General features: G+C 37.8%; 1 protein-coding gene across 1 annotated transcript in view; it reads right to left on the bottom strand.

Moving 5' to 3' along the window:
• Positions 1–833: 833 nt before the first annotated feature.
• The window catches only part of LOC127651536 (ATP-dependent RNA helicase DHX15), a 53,191-nt gene continuing 35,584 nt past the window's right edge, over positions 834–18,440 (bottom strand). The window contains exons 7-14 of the mRNA XM_052137806.1: positions 16,321–16,407; positions 15,897–16,046; positions 13,766–13,874; positions 7,290–7,481; positions 5,928–6,050; positions 4,001–4,191; positions 1,825–1,994; positions 834–1,378 (exon numbers count right to left, since the gene is read on the bottom strand). Of these exons, the coding sequence (XP_051993766.1) occupies positions 1,261–1,378; positions 1,825–1,994; positions 4,001–4,191; positions 5,928–6,050; positions 7,290–7,481; positions 13,766–13,874; positions 15,897–16,046; positions 16,321–16,407 (1,140 nt within the window). The 3' untranslated portion in view covers positions 834–1,260. The remainder of the gene's footprint in view (positions 1,379–1,824; positions 1,995–4,000; positions 4,192–5,927; positions 6,051–7,289; positions 7,482–13,765; positions 13,875–15,896; positions 16,047–16,320; positions 16,408–18,440) is intronic.

The raw sequence follows: 18,440 nt of genomic DNA, 5'->3' as shown, positions 1-18,440 counted from the left end.
CACTGGGGTTGTGCATTAAAAATCAATAGCATTAAACATGTCATTAATCTCTGATGTTGACATTTTAACACGGCAGCCCTAACTTTAATGCTAACAAATATGACTGTTGTACTTTGTCTGTTTGTTATATAAAAGATCAAAAGCACTTTTAAAAATCGTTGCTGGGCAGAACCTCCCTTAGATGTCTCTCTAATAAACAATATGGCTCATTAATAACCATTCTGGTCTAAGAAGTAAATTGATTGGTTTACTATAAAAGTTTAACAATTTATCAATAGAGGAACATTTATTTTTCTCCCTCTTGTCAATCATACATTAATCAAGCAACCGCAACAGAATGATGTGTTGATACCCAGAACCCTATGAAAATGTATTAAAACTATTTATGAGGGCAAACCTATCTATTCAATGAAGACAATTTTATAATTCTATTCCACCTAATCAAAACTATTACTGTGGTCAAATATGATATGATCGTACTTCTCTCCCCCCTCCCCTCTATTTTCAGAATTTTAAACAAAGGTTTGGGTGATTTGCACATATTCATTTAGAAGGAGCCAAGATATTGCTTTGTTTTGTTGAATTTGCTTTACCTGCAAACTACTTAGCTGAGAGTGTATATGGGCAAATTCTGTCCTCCTCATGAGTAACTGCTGAAAATGACTCAGGCAGCAATAAGGCATAATTGTATGGTGTGTATATTTCTCTTAATAGATACTTTTATCAATTCATTATAATGAAAGAGAACAACCCATAACAGTTAATAAGTAATTACTAAGAATTTCAGCAATAATAACAGTACTCATTAACATTACAAGGCTTAAACATAGCTGATAAAGGGTTTGTTTCTTTATTATTATTGAAGTAAAAGCTCCTTTACAGAATAAACAAACTTCTCTACTCAATAGCATTAAATTCTCAATGTCAATAAGGAATGTCAACATCCACATGAATGCTCATGCAAAAACAGTTGATGGTAGTATCACTGTTTAGCATTTGCTCCCAACCAATCCTTAATGCCTTGAGTGACAATTTAACAATATGCTATTATCAGGAGCAGAAACACATGGAAGCGAATGGGAGCAAAAGAATTATAAAAAAATAATTATATCTCAACAACAAATCAAAACAGGAAAGCACAGACGGAAACCTAATGTTGAATGATGATGTGTGACGATGTAAATCTTCAGAGTTCAAAGAAGCATTGCAACGCGCATACTGAATTCAAAACGTGTATTGTCTTTAAACCATTGAGGAGATTCAATATTGAGAGTATTCCTTGGTTTGAAGTTTAGCAACGATGCGCTCCAATTGCCTTTTAGCCTCGCACTGAGGGAAGTTGCCCATTTCATAGTATTGTGCAGCAATTTTCACCAACCTAGAGGATAAAAAAAAAAAACCCAGTACAGAATGTTTAGTAACAGTTTTTTTCCCACACTTTGCCAACAGAGGCATTCTCTTAAAGCTGAAGTGTCATTTTTTTCTAAATTAAAATTCTCTCCTACCCCAACTTGTAGAGTGAACTATAATTTAGCCATTTTGAGACTATTCACTTAAAGGCTAAACAATGTGGTTCTGTGGCGCTATTAAAACATTCCACCGTTTGTTTTAGCAGCCCGTTCAGACAAACAAATAACATTGGCTCCACCAATGGTGTGAGTTCGGGGCTGAACCATCTGTTTGTACAAGCAATGAAAGATGAAGGGAGTTTCTGGAAATCGGTTTGACAGTGGTGATTATTTTTGCAGTACCGTTTGGAATTACCCACATCACATTGTTTGTCACAAACAAATTCTGTATTTGCATGTGCAAGTTTTAGCTTACCATTCAGGTTTTATATCAGTGCAGGTGCGGATATAATTCTTGGTGGTCAGCACAAACTCGTTGTAGAGAACCCACTCTGGCTTGTGGTCCAGTACGGTAGATGGGTGCAACTGGACCACCTGGTTGTCCTTCACCGTCAGATAGTGCCCAGTGCGCTCCAGGTGAGCAACCTGATAAAAATAGAGGTAAATTAACAAATAAATCAACCACAAGCGATACAAACCTGCACAAACTACCGTATTTTCAGGCACTTAAACATGTGGCATGTGATGTCGAGATTAACCTGAGCAATCAGTCTCAATAAAAGCACAATGCAAACAGAGATGTCGACAACAGAGTGGCCAGTAATTCATACACTAAGGCACAAATTTGTCTTGCCAGTAAAGGTTAATGTTGACAAATATTTCAATATTAATGGAGTAATTCAACTAGTCAGGTCACTTGTTTCAGGTACCCCCTTCCAGGAGACAGACTCGATAAAAATGTCATTTATTTTCCCTACGCAGGACGAAAATTGGCTTGATTTCTTAGTGTATTTCTTAAATGGTAGCACTTTGACAGAAAGCCATGCATTACATTAGCAAGCTTGAGTGATTCTGTGTTCCCAGCAGAAATGGCACATTTCAATTCTGAGGATAATAAAGTGGGGGACTCTAGTTCTACTTTAAAACTAGATATATTTTAGTTTAGTTTTAACCTAGTTTAGAACTAGAAAACTATTGGGACTATACATTAACTAAGGCCTTTAGCGGTACATGATTAAGTAAGACTAACAAATTAGAAAATGTAATTGAACAAATGTAGAAAATATTTCAAGAAATGAATGATGAGGTAAAATTAGTAAAATGGGAAATATAATTAGATAAAAAAAATAAATGGTGACAGGAAACAAAGTTTTAAAGAAGAATTTATAACTACACAATCTTCATTCTGGCAAGAATATGATTGGAATATGAACATGAGATATTTTATAACACCAAAAATATAATCTAAATATAACCAGTTATCATCAGGATGTTGGAGCGGGTGTGGTGAGCTCAAGGCTCATCATACACATTTTTTTCTCATGCAAAATAATAAAGTATTCTTAATAAACGTATGTGGGGAAAAAATAAAAGTAATTATAATAAACACAATATAGAGTTTGAGATGTGGTGGCAAATGCACTATGGTGGGAATTTTCATCACTTTGACAAAAATGACAGATCTCATGTATAATACAGTTTAAAAGTGTTAGCAGAAAAAAAGTAAATTACGATTTTTTGAAAAATGGTTTGAGACTTAACTGTCTGAAGTCCACAGTGCTAAAAGATAAAAATGCGTTTTAATGCTATTTTATTAATTTCAAGTGTGTTCTATCTATCCACTAGAAGATATAGTCCCTGAAATTTAAATAGGGTTTAGTTGGCCTCAATGGGTGCTGAGCCGCAATATGGGGAACATGTGTTTTGTGTCACATCGATTTCTATATTGTACATTTTTGTGGAACATGAACATTTGATTTTGTATTGACCATTCAGCATCCAACTTTATTGGATGTGGTTCAGTTTATAAGGCTTTGCAAAGTCTCATAGTTCTGTGTCTTTAGGCAAATGCTACATAGTATTTTTCTGAGATTATATGGTTATCCATAGTCAATGTGTATTTATCAAGATCTGCTAAAATGACCCTCAAGGCCACATCCACATGGTTTTCTGTTGATGTGCCAACACATTATGTTTAAAGCCTCTGGGTTGGTAAAACTTCACCAGGATAAAAAGAGGAAAGGCAAAGAAACCAATGGACGATATAATCTAACTACATAATACATCTCAGTGGGTGTCTAAGCAATATCATGCAGAGATATCCACAATCGCCTTCTGCGGAATTTGAACACATTATAGATATTTAAAACAACTTGGCAATCTGCAACATAACCCTAGGCAGAATTAGAAGCAGGTCTTTCAAATTAATTTTAGGGAGTTTTTTGTTCTCTAGTCATTAGGCAAATGTAAACAAATATATTTATGCAGTATATTAAACATTTCTATGGATTTTCTTTGTTCAACAGATCTATAAACAAGTTAGTCATGTAACTAACATTTTAGACATAATATGCCCAGTTATTTTGCCTATTTGTATATCCACTAATGGAAACATACAGTTAACAGACATGGACAAACACTAAGACACACACCTGCATGAAGAATCCTGTGACAAGAGCACGGCGGATGTTGATGTAGTAATCTCGGCTGGTGAATTCTGTGCTGCGACGTGGAAGGTTGAAGCGGTCCATGATGCGTGAGAGCTGCTGCCGCACGTTATCAGCCGACATCAGTGAGCGGTAGTTAACGAAGTTATCATAGCACCACTGCACAGACTCATGGTCTTTGCACAAGAAGAGTTCAAAATTAAAACCAGGTAAGGCAAGCATAATCTAAAAATATAAACATATCTAAACACAGACCAGCACTGCTAAATCAAGTGTACAGATAAATCCATGACAGTTGTACAAAACTACATCTGCAGTTAAAAAAACTAAATGACAACTTAAAATCTCAAGATGCAGGCTTAAGTATAGAAACGTAACAATCATATAGTGAAACTAGGGCTGGGCGATACAGCAAAGATAAAGCAGCCTTTCGACAATATTTAATATACGTTTCAATATTTATGTATTCGGTCTGAAACTGCTAAAAAGGGTGATTTTAGGTTGAAACAGAGGAAACACCCATCAATCAAACTACACTGTTGCAAATTACATTTATAATGTATAACTTATTACGACCCAGTGTCCACATGCGTGGAAGTTGTATTTTGGCTTCACTATACACAACCAACCCCAAATTTTCATTAATAATAACCGACTGAATACCGTTCAAAATACTCTACAGTTATTTAAGAATTAAACTTCTGCCGCACCGAGTCATGTGGTAACAGCATGGCATTGATATCCATGAAGCACTTTCAATGGTAATCAATACTTGGATTCAGAATTTATAATGCTAAATTTTAACATGGCTAGCAGTGATTGGATGATGCTGGCCAATTATTTAAACCATTTGATGACTACATGACATTTCTATAGCTTGGTTTTTTTTTTGTTTAATTCACAACTTATTCCCGCTGTCCACACATAGGGGGAAAATTTCTCTAGAAAACTAATGTTTTTTGCTTGTTTACAAGGTGCTACTTGTTACAAATCAAAAAGGGAAATGAAAAATGCACAGCAGTTATTCTCTGTTCTCAGGAGGTTAAAGCAAGAGGTAAAATACAGTAAAATCTAATTAAAAAAATCAAGGCATGTTTTCAAGGTTTTTTTTTTCTTTCACTAATTGAACACAAGGAAAATTACACTATATAATAATTGACATTTATATTAACTAATATAATACATAGCAATAAATGGCAATATTTGCCCATTTCCTTTTACTAAAACATTTCAATACAATAAAAAATGCATTCATATACATGACTGAATCAAAGTTGGAATAAATTTAAACTAACTTAAACTAGTTTGACGTAATTTACAGAAATGACTGAGGCTTTCCAACAATAACGCTCCAAGTTTAAACGAGATGCTATCAAAACATGTTTTAACGCTAACACCCCGAAGAAAAGATTGCAAAACTACCAGCCAAATTAAAAGCACATTAAAATTACCACGAAGCTGCTTAATTTGATATCGTCCGCAAAATCACTGCAAACGGATCACAATAATTTTACATATAATCCAGTCCCAAGTGCATTAATGACAGATGATCTTCGAAAAACATATATGATCACAAAGAGCTAAATGTCATATAGCTAAAGGATTAGGTGAAAAGAAACTTATGAGAACTCGATACAAAATATGAACGCTAATGTAGTGTGGAATGCATTGAACACTATACAGTAAGTGTGCAATGCAGAGAGTAGCCTCCTCTGAACAGCTTTTAATCGTGTGATGCCTTGCAGGCACTGATTTTGATCAAAAATTTAGATTTTTGGCCACCTACAAAAACAACTTGAAATTAGTCATAATGGATTTAGGCAATTAGGCTAATTAAAAATGGGGGGAGGGAATCACTTCAGATGAGCACAAGATATAATTGAGTGAGTGAGTGTGTGAATTGCATACATACTCTGTTTGAAGGCATGGTAGACGTTGAGCAAGGTCAGATGGTCCCCGTCAATGTGGGCAAACCTCATTTTGGATTCGTCAGCAGCCTTCTTGGCTTCGGTGGGGCGCACAAAGCACTGTGGGACTAAACAAGGTTGGTATGGGCCCCAACATAGCCGCCCATAGGGATGAGTCAAGCGTTCACCCAGACAGGACACAAGGCCTAGTTCTGAGGCTAGAGCACGGCACAGGGTACGCTACACCAAATGGTAGGAGGGGGTGGGGGGGAAGAGCTGCTTCTCACTGCTTTTGAATTGCCATTCTGCAAGAAAGGAATGGTAGCTTGGGAAATTAAGTAAAACCTATGGTCTGATGTTCTGAGGGACCATCCTAGCCAGGCGAGATTGCTTAACTGATCTTCATTCATATGCACGTGTTTTCATCTGTCTGAGCTTTCTCCGTTATTTAATTACCTACCAGCACAGTCATACCTGATTGACATTGCTACTTGTATTCATTTCCAGTACATGCTGGTGGCATAATGAACTGGAGAGGCTTTGTGGATCGAATGTCAAGGAGTTTAGGTTATAATGGAACTTAAGGGCACAACAGGGTGTGCCGGAGTCCAATCAGAGTTTGAAGGTCTTGGAGAAACTCAGAGCTGGCCAACAAAGCCAGAAACTCTAAATTGTGGCAAAACGAGACCTTAAGCACTAATACGGTATGTAATTTCCTACTCTTCCCCCACCCCTCTGCATTACAGCCATTAAACTCTTTAAGTACCATTGTGATTTGGCAACACATTAAATGATGCAACTTGCCTCTTTGTGAGTACTTCTTTAGAGAGTCACTCTAGATAATGCTATCAGCAAAGTAGCTAAATGCATAAGCAGACCAACTGCACTCATAATCTCGTAACCATTATGATTGCCTTGTAATAGAATTACAGTTTGAGGAGGACATTTTTGATACTTAATGCAAATATTAAAACAGGAGTCTAACACAAGCCATTTATTTTGTCCTAAGCCAATTCAGACAATTCAGAATTAAACAATTATTTGAGATGCAATTAACTGAAATTACATGATCAAATAAATTAAACTTTATAGCCATTCTTGGAAAACTCTTAGATCAATGGTTTTCATCCAGGGGGCCTTCCCACTAGGGGCCTCAATACACTTCCAACGGGGCCTCATGATAAAATATTTTAAAGCTATTTGCAAAACAATTTAACTTTAAATGCTAAAAACTGAACTTGAAAATTAAGATATAGGTCTACAATATATAAACTGACATTCCATATAGCTTCAAAAAGAACAACGTTGAGAACCACTGTGTAATATCATATACAGGAGACATATGTACATATGCAAGCATGCATTACCTGATAGCATTGCAGTGATGGAGAGGATCTCATTGGAGCAGTTGAATTCGCAGCTGGCTATGACCATTTTGGCGAGTTGGGGGTCGAGAGGGAACTCAGCCATCATGGAGCCCAGTTCCGTCAGGTCACCGTCATCATTCAGAGCAGCCAAATAGTTCAACAGCTCCAGTGCTCGCATCAACGTCTCAGGAGCTGGCAAAAGGGATAGCCAAAATTACATGCAAAAAGAAAAAATAACAAGGCATTAATTAAAATAACTATTGGCAGGGGAAATGTTGAACTATATTTAAACCCCAGCCAGTGCAAAACTTGCCATGCTAGGGTGTTGTAGGTGCCATGCTAGGGTGTTGTAGGTGGTTTCTACATGGGTAATTGCGTACTGGACGAAGTCAAAATGCTTAACATATCTATGATATTCTAGTCCCTTCAATGTAAATCTAGGAGATTATTTTGTCCCCCCATTTTTGCCTGCTAGGTGAAAACAATGCATGCAATCACTTAAAATGTACAACTCACTTCAATGAGCCAAATGGTTTGAGGTATCGTTCATGTCCATACCACAAATGGTGCAGGACAAGATGCGCATCTTAGTATAATACTTCGGGTTAATAGGCATGTGATTGGCTAAGGACAAAAAAGCAGGAAAATATACTGAGACCCCCCCCCCAGCGGCCGATCAAACTGGTGGCTGATCTATATAGTAAAGCAGGACCCGTAACAACTTATTTGAACAAAAAATACATTTTAATTTGTTTTACAGCTAGATGTGCAACAAGCAACTTTTTTTGTACAGTATGACACATGACAACAACTGATTTGAATTTAAAAAATAAAATATATCTTTACATTTTTTTTTTACCAAACTTAAAATGCTTAATGTGCAACATATATTTTAACTTATTTTTGTTTTACATTTTTACCCAACTTTAACAGCTAAATTTTCATGTCAAAAGAAGGCCTCAATTTTTGTATGACTGACTCTTTAGCCTTTGTACTGTAGCAAGCTTTTTTAGAGCCTCTACACATATTGAGTGAGAAAGTGTCTCCCTCAACTTGGACAGTCTCCAGCAACCAGCTCCATTTAAACCAATTCTTGACCCCCTCTTCGATAGACTTTAATTCAGGGCTGTTCAGTGCTAGCTTGGCCATGAGTCCGTGTATGCTGTAAATCAAGAATAATGGAAAATTTTCATTAGAATGTAGAATAGTACATTCCTTCCATTTGGTCTGACAAAGAAAAACAGGATAACGTATTTCTAGTGCTATAATGACATAAAGTAATCCATATAAAAAAATATATTCATATTTACATGTTTGACTATCTATGTCTATCCGCTCTTCAGAAAGGTTGAAAACTAGAGCAGAGGTGCGTGAGCGCAGATAGGAATAACACTTGCTATAGCTTAGAAAGTTAATACTTTCCATGTCTGCGCTGCCATTAAACATATTGGATCCACGGGGTCACTGGGCTCCTCATGTGAACAGACAGGCACAGAAGTGCTGCGCGAGTAATCTCAAATAGAGGCCGGGTCTGTTTTTTAGTTTCGGGTTGTATTTAATCTTCTAAAACCCGTCAGATCGTCCGCTTTTTGGCGGCCGCCAAAGCATATTTGTGTCCCGCAAAAGAATGACTGCTGCGCTTGACAGGGCGCAAACGAGCAGAGAGAGAGAGAGAGCTCCGGCCGCGCGCGCACTCACGTCTTCAAACAACACGAGCGCTGTCTTGCTCTCTCTCCCTCGCGCATATTAATCCAAATCAATTGACACGATAGTAGGTCGGAAGACCGCAGTTTCACGTGGAGCATTTGGAGATTTTTAGAGATTAGAGACTCTAGGAACAACATCTCAATGAACAACATCTCAACACTAAATTATAAAGGCCTGTCTCATATACAAGCCGGTGCAGTTCGACGATTTGGGCTATTTTTTTTTAAGTTTTACGGTATATGAGGTAGCGCAGAGCAACCTCATGGATCCAAGCCGCCTGAAACGCCTTTACATAAAAAACACTGTCACAACCATTCACAAGAAATTAATTTATAAGTTGCCAAAACCTTGAAAACGACTATACATCATACAACGATTCATACAGCAAAGTTTTAAGGGTGGCTAGAAGTAGCTAACTTAGCTATCTTATTATTGTATAGCTAGCAAATACAAGTAATGTTAATGCAGCTTAAACATCCTACCATAGTGGAAAATCAATCAAAATCGCTCATCTAATCAATCGACAACAAATTCAAATTAATAACTTATAGGTTATAACTGTTATATAGACACAAGCAATAATACATACCCAGATCATCCGATCCGGCGATGTTCTTCACAGGGACGTCGTCACTAGGATTGGAAGACGGGGGGCGTTTACATGCGGGACTCTCACGCTCTCCCTCTCTTCTGTGCGCGGTTTGGAGCTCGCGATTCTAACCCCCCACCACCAGTTTTTTTTACAGATCTACATGATTCATGTAGGTCACATTTTCAGGTCGGAAAATCCGGAATTCCGGATTAATCCGGAAAAATCACATCCCTGGGTTAAGTGTTAGGGATTTGAATAAAAGTATGAGCAATGTTAAAAATTATGCAAAAAAAATTAAGAACATAAGAGATGCCTAAGCAAATTAAAGCAGTTTGCTTACAGTGAAATCATTGTGTCTGTGGTCCTCTGGACAACAACTAACTTTTAATTCAAAACAAAGGGGGCTAATTTTTCATCTGACATGCAAGAAGTTCCAAACAGCAGAGCCACTAATTCAATTACAGGGAGAAACCTCTACTTAATGGATCAACACTGGTCACACACCAACAAATTCAATTACTGACCTTTGGCTCTAGAGAGTTTGGGTCTAACGGCCAGTTGTATGTTAACTGAAAATTAGCACTGCCTTAGGTTTGGAGCAGTTTGCTGAATAGGGTGAAAAGACTGTGGTTGTCTGTATAAATGAGTCAGGAAAACTTCATTTAAAAAAACAAAAACAAAAGTGCAGCGGTCAGTTTGTTATTAAGAGTATTGATCTTGTATATCAGACTTTTTATATTTGTTTTAAAAGGATGTAGCAATACACTTTGGCAAAATTCACTATAGTCTGTACTGGAGCTATAGAGAATATCTCGGTTATATATATATATATTTACACACTGTGGACACAATATTAGACATTAATGATAGTATGGAATGTGCTGATATGTTAATTGGAGGCAAAATCATTGCGAGAGAAAGCTAAATGTACATTACTGGGTGGAAACTACAAGTGAAAATTTGGCAGATGTCAGTGGGGAAATGGCTTCCATCAGCTTCGCCCAGCATTATAAATCCCTGTGATTATTCATACAGCCTCCTTTATGTGTCTGTATATGTTTGAGTGCATCTAAAACCCATGCTTCCACATTTTAATAGAATCTGATTTTAACCTAAAATTAAATGGTGATCTTTTGCGATGTTTTATTCATTTGTGGGATTCAGATCTTTCGAACTGTCAGTTTCAAAGATTTGGCTGAAGAATTTTTTTGCATAATCACTCAAAAATGTTCCCCGAAGTCCCTGCTTGGCATTTTACATTTACAAATGGTTTAATTAAAAAAAATGACAAGTGGATAAAATTATTACTATGCATTGCTACACTGTATTAAACACCAGTTTATTTCAACTTTGCAACACAAGTTGTCCAGTCAAAATGATGATTGGGGGAGAAAATCATTACATTTTTAAGATTTAATATTTAAAGCTATATTGCCTAGCCCTAATTTATGTATGCTTTTTGATTTTAAGCACAGAGTCAGATAGACTGAAGCAGTCATAAATTGATCAGTATGTTAGGAAGCAGAATGCTTCAATGAGAGAGCATTTTTAAGGAGGCTAGCCAGTCATGAACATTTCAGAAAAGCTGATGAGCCAATCACATAAACTTTCCAGTCGTTACTATTCAGCAATCACAAGTCTGGCCATCATGCAGTTTTAATGAATGTCCACATCAGTCTCCAAATTGCTTTAAAAGCAATAACACATTTAAAGCTACACCGATAAGCCACAACATTAAAACCACCTGCCTAATATGGTGTAGGTCGCCCTCATGCTGCCATAACAGCTCTGACTCGTCGAGGCATGGACTCCACAAGACCTCTGAAATTGTCCTGTGGTATCTGGCACCAAGACATTAGCAGCAGATCCTTTAAGTCTTGTAAATTGCGAGGTGGGGCCTCCATGGACTGGACTTGTTGGTCCAGCACAACTCATAGATGCTCAATTGGACTGAGATCTGGGAAATTTGGAGGCCAAGTCAACACCTTGAACTATTTGTCAAGTTCCTCAACCCATTCCTGAACAATTTTTGCAGTGTGGCAGGGCGCATTATCCAGATGAAAGAGGCCACTGCCATCAGGGAATACCACAGCAATGAAGGGGGGTACGTGGTCTGCAACAATCTTTAGGCAGTTGGTACATGTCAAAGTAACATCCACATGAATGGCAAGACTCAATGTTTCCCAGCAGAGCATCACACTGCCTCCCCATAGTGCATCCTGCTGCCATCTCTTCCCCAGGTAAATGTATGGATTTATCAGACCAGGCCACCTTCTTCCATTACTCCATGGTCCAGTTCTGACACTCAGGTCCCCATTGCCCATTGTAGGCGCTTAAGTGGTGTACAGGGGTCAGCATGAACACTCTGACTGGTCTGCAGCTACGCAACCCCATACGCAGCAAGATGCGATTCACTGTGTGTTCTGGCACATTTCTATCATGGCCAGAATTACGTTTTTCAGCAATTTGTGCTACAGAAGCTCTTCTAGGGCTGGGTATCGTTCAATTTTTTTTTATATCGATACCGATATCTTGACTTCGAAACAGGTTCCTAAACGATGCTTTTTTCGTTACTTTGGTCGAGGAAAAAATAAAAAATAAATCTGCTGGAAAACGACGAACACCGGTATTACCGAAGGTTGGACGCTAGGTGGCACTATGGGATAATTTTCATTAAACATGGTTAGGGTTAAGTTTACACAATATAGCAAGACACCTTGATTTCAAACTTTGAACTTTATTTTTTGTTTATTTTAACTAAAAGTTAAAATGAAACTGGAAAAAAAATAAGTGCATTTAAAATGGGTTGTTCAATTTTGAAAGATGGCTTTACAACAGTTGTGAACGTCTCTCTGGCAAAGAAGCTTCATCTGCGCATTCTCTACCAATCGGGTATTTTGTTATCCAGGAAAATATATTGTGTGTAAATAAATTAGTTTAGTTCCCTCCTTCACGATAGATAGATAGATAGATAGATAGAGATATATGTATATATGTCCATCCAATTACATCGGAAACCTCGGGCTGAGTGATTAGTGAATATTCTTGCTTTATTGGTTTTGCATTGAAAATTAAATAATTTAAAAAATGAAAAACTTAAATCAAATACCATTTCTAAATTCAAATTGCACGAAACGAAAAAGCATATAAATAATAAAGTGATTATATATATATATATATATATATATATATATATATATATATAGGCAGAAACAAAGTGTGAGATCCTTAGATGCGAGTGTTCCACGAGACTGCCGCCTCTGTATCAGCTCATCATATATGCCCATATACGGCTTTTCTGTCATCTGTACTTAATAATGTAATAGAGTGTTTCTTCAAACGCATGTCTTTGTGTCAATGTCTATTAAAATAATTTCATAGATTATTGGAAAAACGAGCAAAATAAAGTCATCAGCTATTGGTGATCACTCTGACCATCATTGATCCCTGAGATCATCGTCTGTTCGCTCAACCCGAATGTGCATTTCTCTCTATAACTTAACAAAATGTTCAGACAGACTCTTGCAGTTTTTCCCGACACATTCAGAATCATTACAGCTTTTCCCGATGTCGTTGTGGCCCGCTTTGTGTGCGTGCTTGTAAAAATTATATTTTAAAGGCTCATTATTATGGTTTAGTATTTCTCTGTAATGTAGAACAGTGTTAACAATATTACTGATAACATTGTTTCTCAGCCCTGGAACTAAAACAATTTTCTGATACTAGTGTTTTTCCTTTATGCCTAAATCACCAGCACTTTTAGATTTGGGTACATCTAGCATGCTACATGCTTATCACTGACGTTTTTCGAACTCAATTGTTTAGAGACAATTCGGTCGGTGCCTAAAATGTATTGAATTCGATAGCCAGCCCTAAGCTCTTCTGTGGGATCAGACCAGATGGGCTAGCTATTGCTACCCACACGCATCAATGGGCCTTGGACGCCCATGATCCTGTTGCCAGTTCACCGATTGTCCTTCCTGAACCTCTTTTGGTAGGTACTAACCACTGCATACAGGGAACACCTCACAAGACCTGCCATTCTGGAGATGCTCTGACCCAGTCATCTAGCCATCACAATCTGTTCCTTGTCAAAGTTGCTCATATCCTTACGCTTGCCCATTTTTCCTGCTTCTTAAATTAAAATCAAAAACGCCTATGTGACAATTTTGCATACCTGGTGGGTCCATAAAGTCAAAATGCACCAAGTCATCAATCCCAAGCTTCTTGAGCTGGAGCACCACAGAGCCCAAATTGGACCTTAGAATCTCAGGATATGTGTTGTCCTGTCAGTAGAAAGGGGGACAGTAAGAGATGGATAGAAAAGGGAAAATTAATTTTCCAGGGTTTTACTAATCACACCAACACATTCTCATATGTCAAGTTAACAGAGGCTGCTGCATTTGAGGAGCGATGTAGTAGGCTTAAAAATGTAATTAGTCATCCATAGAGATGGGCAATATTTTAAAGACCCCATAAAATGTTCAATAGCTTTTTTTGTAGTCAAAACTTCAAAGTCCCTGTGAATTGGCTTGACAAGCATTGCTTTCTTTCCTGTGTTGATGTATTTCCTATTAAAACAAAGTCTGGGTTTTGAATAGCCAAAAGGCTTTATTGATGTCACAGCCATTAAACATAATTTGCTACTTGCTAATCAGTTGAGGTGGTATTAGCTAGAGAAAAATTCTCATCCCAGAAAGCATTAGATTGGACAAAAATCTATATAGTTTAAGATGAATAATCATTTTTGGTTCTATTTTCACAGAAGAAAAAGACAACTAATTTTAAATGCATTATGTTAAATAAAAACTTTTAGAAGTATACTGGTATAAATATGGCTTTAATAGCTAAAAGACATGGACTAAAATCCACAAAATTCCAATTTAGATTCCATGTGGTCTATAAACTGAATTGGGTTAGACATAGTTCACAGAACATTCACCATATCCACTTTAGTAAATGTGCCCCCATTCCTTAAACACAGCTTACACTTGGCAAAGTTTCTGGATAAACATGGGATTTTTTCTAACCTTCAAAGCAAGCTGAACGTTTATCCAGCTATGTTATCCCAGCAACATCCAATGTATTACACCATACTTCTTGATTCAAGAAGATATGCCAGATTAATGCCAAGTTATTGAGAAACTTATCAGGCTAACCAAGTATGCCATGTTCAAAGAACATGGCACCGAAGACCTTCGTAATAACCAGGTATGATAAGAAGGCTGAAAATCTTCAAAAGGCTAGTTAAAGGGATAGTTCACCCAAAAATGAAAATTCTCTCATCAATTACTCACCCTCATGATATCCCTGGTGTGTATGACATTCTTTCTTCAGCAGAACACATTTGAAGAAAAATTGAAAAACATCTCAGCTCAGTAGGTCCTTATAATGCAAATGGATGGTGAACAGACTTGTAAAGCTCCAAAAATCAGCACAACAGTCAGAACGGACAGTCAGCATAAAAGTCATCTACACAACTCCGGATGTTACATTAATATCTTCTAAAACAATACAATCACTTTTGGTGTGAGAAAAGATCAATATTTAAGTACTTTTTAAATACAAATCATCTCTTCCGGTAAGCTTCATGAGAGAGTGTTCACGTGGCCACTTAAGTGACGTATTCGTCTTGCCATGTTATGAATCTCACGTTCTCCTCTCGGTTGAAACATCCAGAATAAGCACACAAACGCACAATTGTGGGTAAAGAAACAGATAAATACAGATCTAAACCAAAACCAACAAAGCTTCTGTACAGTGTTCCTCCTACTCGGTTGTAAACAGCGCTGCTCTTCAGTGTGTCGCACGTGCTTCAGTTCTCATGTGTCTAACGTGCCAGCACGTTTTCGCTTCTGACCAAAAGTGATTAAAGTTAAAAAGTCCTTAAATGTTGATATTTTACAAATGGAAAATACTGACGCAAAAGCGATCGTGCCATTTTAGAAGACATTAATTTAACTGCCAGAGTCATATAAATGACGTTTATGGGGACTATCTTTTTGGAGCTTTAAAAGTGAAATCACCATCCACATGCATTTAAATGACCTACTGAGTTGAGATTTTTCTTCAAATGTGTTCGAGAAGAAAAAGTCATACACACCTGGGATACCATGAGGGTGAGTAAATGAGAGAATTTTCATTTTTGGGTGTACTATTCCTTGTATTTATTCCTCATTTCAAGCACAATATGGCACATGGTAATCCGAAGGCCATATCCTGGTCAACCTAATATTGATTCAATACAAGCCAATAAATGTAACTGGTATGTAAACCATTCAAAACAGATTCACAAACATTTCACTCACCTGCATCTCAGTCTTGTACGCCTTCTCGGTGTAGAGTCGGAAGCACTTTCCCGGGCGTGTACGTCCGGCACGGCCTGCTCTCTGCTGGGCTGAAGCCTTACTAATAGCCGTTACGAGAAGAGACTCAACTCGAATGCGAGGGTTATACACCTGTGCAATAAAAGAGAGAGCTGTATGAATAATAAACGCTCAACATTGCACCACAGCAATATGCCAAAGCGAAGCCATCCTTCATCTCTGACTGGATTACATGTATGACAGCGGCAGCTGGGCCAGAGAAATGTCAGCAGAATAAATAACTAGCTTTTCCATCTCGAGTAGCTGTCAGAACCCCGCCACTGGGTTTATCTGGGGAATTCAGAGGCAGAGGGAAACAGATGATTGGGCGAGATTAGACAAGTGAGGCAGAGAGGAGAAGACTAACCTTTTGCTTGGCGAAGCCAGGATCAATTACAAACACCACACCATCGATGGTCAGGGATGTCTCAGCAATGTTTGTAGAAACCACAACCTATGAGAGCAGAAACAAAAAGATTAAGATTGAGATCAATTTGCTCAGACATCTAGTATCACCTTTCAAAATTTGTTTGTTCATTGAAAACTCAAGTTCAGTTTCTTTTTAGCCATGTTCTAAAATGACCAGGATGATCAAAAACCATCACATACAGTAGACCGTGTGCAGAATGTTTTGTTCTCCCACACACATTTTTACATCAGCCAGGCAAAAATCTGAAGTATTATTGCTGAAAAATAATAATAATAAATGGCCCTCTGTACATCAAAAGGTGGAGCTGTCATTTATTTCCATTGCACAAGTAGTGCAAGATAAGTTATGTCACAATGTAATACATAGGGTTAAGTTTTCAAATCACTAACTCCAAGACCCCATTTACACAGCGTATTAAAGCCCAAAGTATACTTTAATTTTGACGCAACGTTCAGCGCCTGTGTACTGTCAAATGCGAGCCTGTCAAAGTATACTCAATTTGACGGTGCGCACAAACAAAGGAAGTTGGCGCATGCACGCTATGACTGCTATGAGATGCTGGACAATTTATTTTCAGGAGTTTAGACACAAAGTCTTTATATACCTTCTATATCTCCTGAATTCTTCACACACGTGCTCTTGAGGTGCACATCCATTGTTGTTGTTCGTCTCCTGTTATTCACTGGCGATTACGTCTTCAAGCATTTCTTCGTGAAAGCAATGGCTCAACTGTGAGTATTGCCACCTTGTGAATCCACTCATTCGTGCAAATAATTCCAGGCGCATGCGCATTCTACATGTTCAAATACACGCGGATAGAAAAATCAGGCTGGATGCATTCAACGTTTGGACAAAAACACATGTGAACACATCACATTTGAGGTGTAAACCCTAATCCATCCTATATGTTTCCCAGAAGCAGCATTTCACCCCTCACCGGTCATTCAACCACTGCGCGAAAACAAGAGTTTAAACTTTTATCGGTTACGAGCGGCTTTAAAAAGAAATAAGTGGCCAATCAGAAAATTTGAAAAAGTGGATATATACACAAGCATGAGAAATTCACAGATCTTCTTCAGTGTGTCTGATGTTGATATGCAGGGATAGATGAGAAGCATAAACATCTGCAGTTCAGGGAAATACAGGTAATCCACTAAAATAACAGGCAATTCTGCTCGAAATTTTGCTTTTGTGCTTGGATTAAATTTCATTAAAAAAAATTCCCTGCACTTTCTTTGTCTTTTCTGACTTTGTTATGCTTTAATGTCATGCAGTAGCAAGCTGACATAGTGATTGATGTATGTTGTCATGAAACAGAGTCCCTCCCCTCCAAATCTGATCACGAGTGGTCACAGGAGACACATTTAAGCGACCAGGTGTAAACAGTGAAGTCTCTCAGCTGACTATGTGATCAGATCACCCGAGATGCATCTTAATACCAGGTGTAAACGGGGTCCAAGTAATAGTAATAGTTGCCAAAGCAAAGTAATTAGATCAGTAAATTAGTAATCCTAAAAAGGATTCTTAACAGCGCATCACCATTCCCAGACACATCTTAAGCCTTTATAACTTGACTTTGGCGAATCAGTGTCTGAAAAACCTAACCAATCAAGAACAAATTGGTGATACTGCAAAGCATTTTGGCACAGTGACACAAAGTGTTTTCTTTATTGTGCATAATTCTGTGGAGGTCTGTGGTGCAAAAGCTAAACACAGATACTCAGTTTACACTAACAAGATCAGTTTTCTTAGAACATTTCATGAGTGGTTAATTCTAAAGTTATGCACTGCTAAGGGGGAAACCAAAAATCTAATTAAAAGAAAGTTCCATGGCAAGTGGGGAGTAAAAAAAAACAAAATCAGCAGCAAAAAAACAAAATCAGTAGGAATTAAATCCTTAAGGACACTTCAGCGAGCTGTCACAGGATAGAAGACTAATACAACCCAACAGGGGAGTAAGGCAACAGTTGCTGCAATCAAGTCGAATTGGGAGTGTGCAGGCTGAGCTGGACTGCTTTCCGCCGAGCAGCCCGTCCAGACACATTACCACTGCTCTT

Source organism: Xyrauchen texanus, chromosome 1 (assembly GCF_025860055.1).
Source record: "Xyrauchen texanus isolate HMW12.3.18 chromosome 1, RBS_HiC_50CHRs, whole genome shotgun sequence".
NCBI classification, from domain to species: Eukaryota; Metazoa; Chordata; class Actinopteri; order Cypriniformes; family Catostomidae; genus Xyrauchen; species Xyrauchen texanus.
The sequence above is the reverse complement of the archived record's forward strand: the minus strand, read 5'-3'. Positions and strand labels throughout refer to the sequence as shown.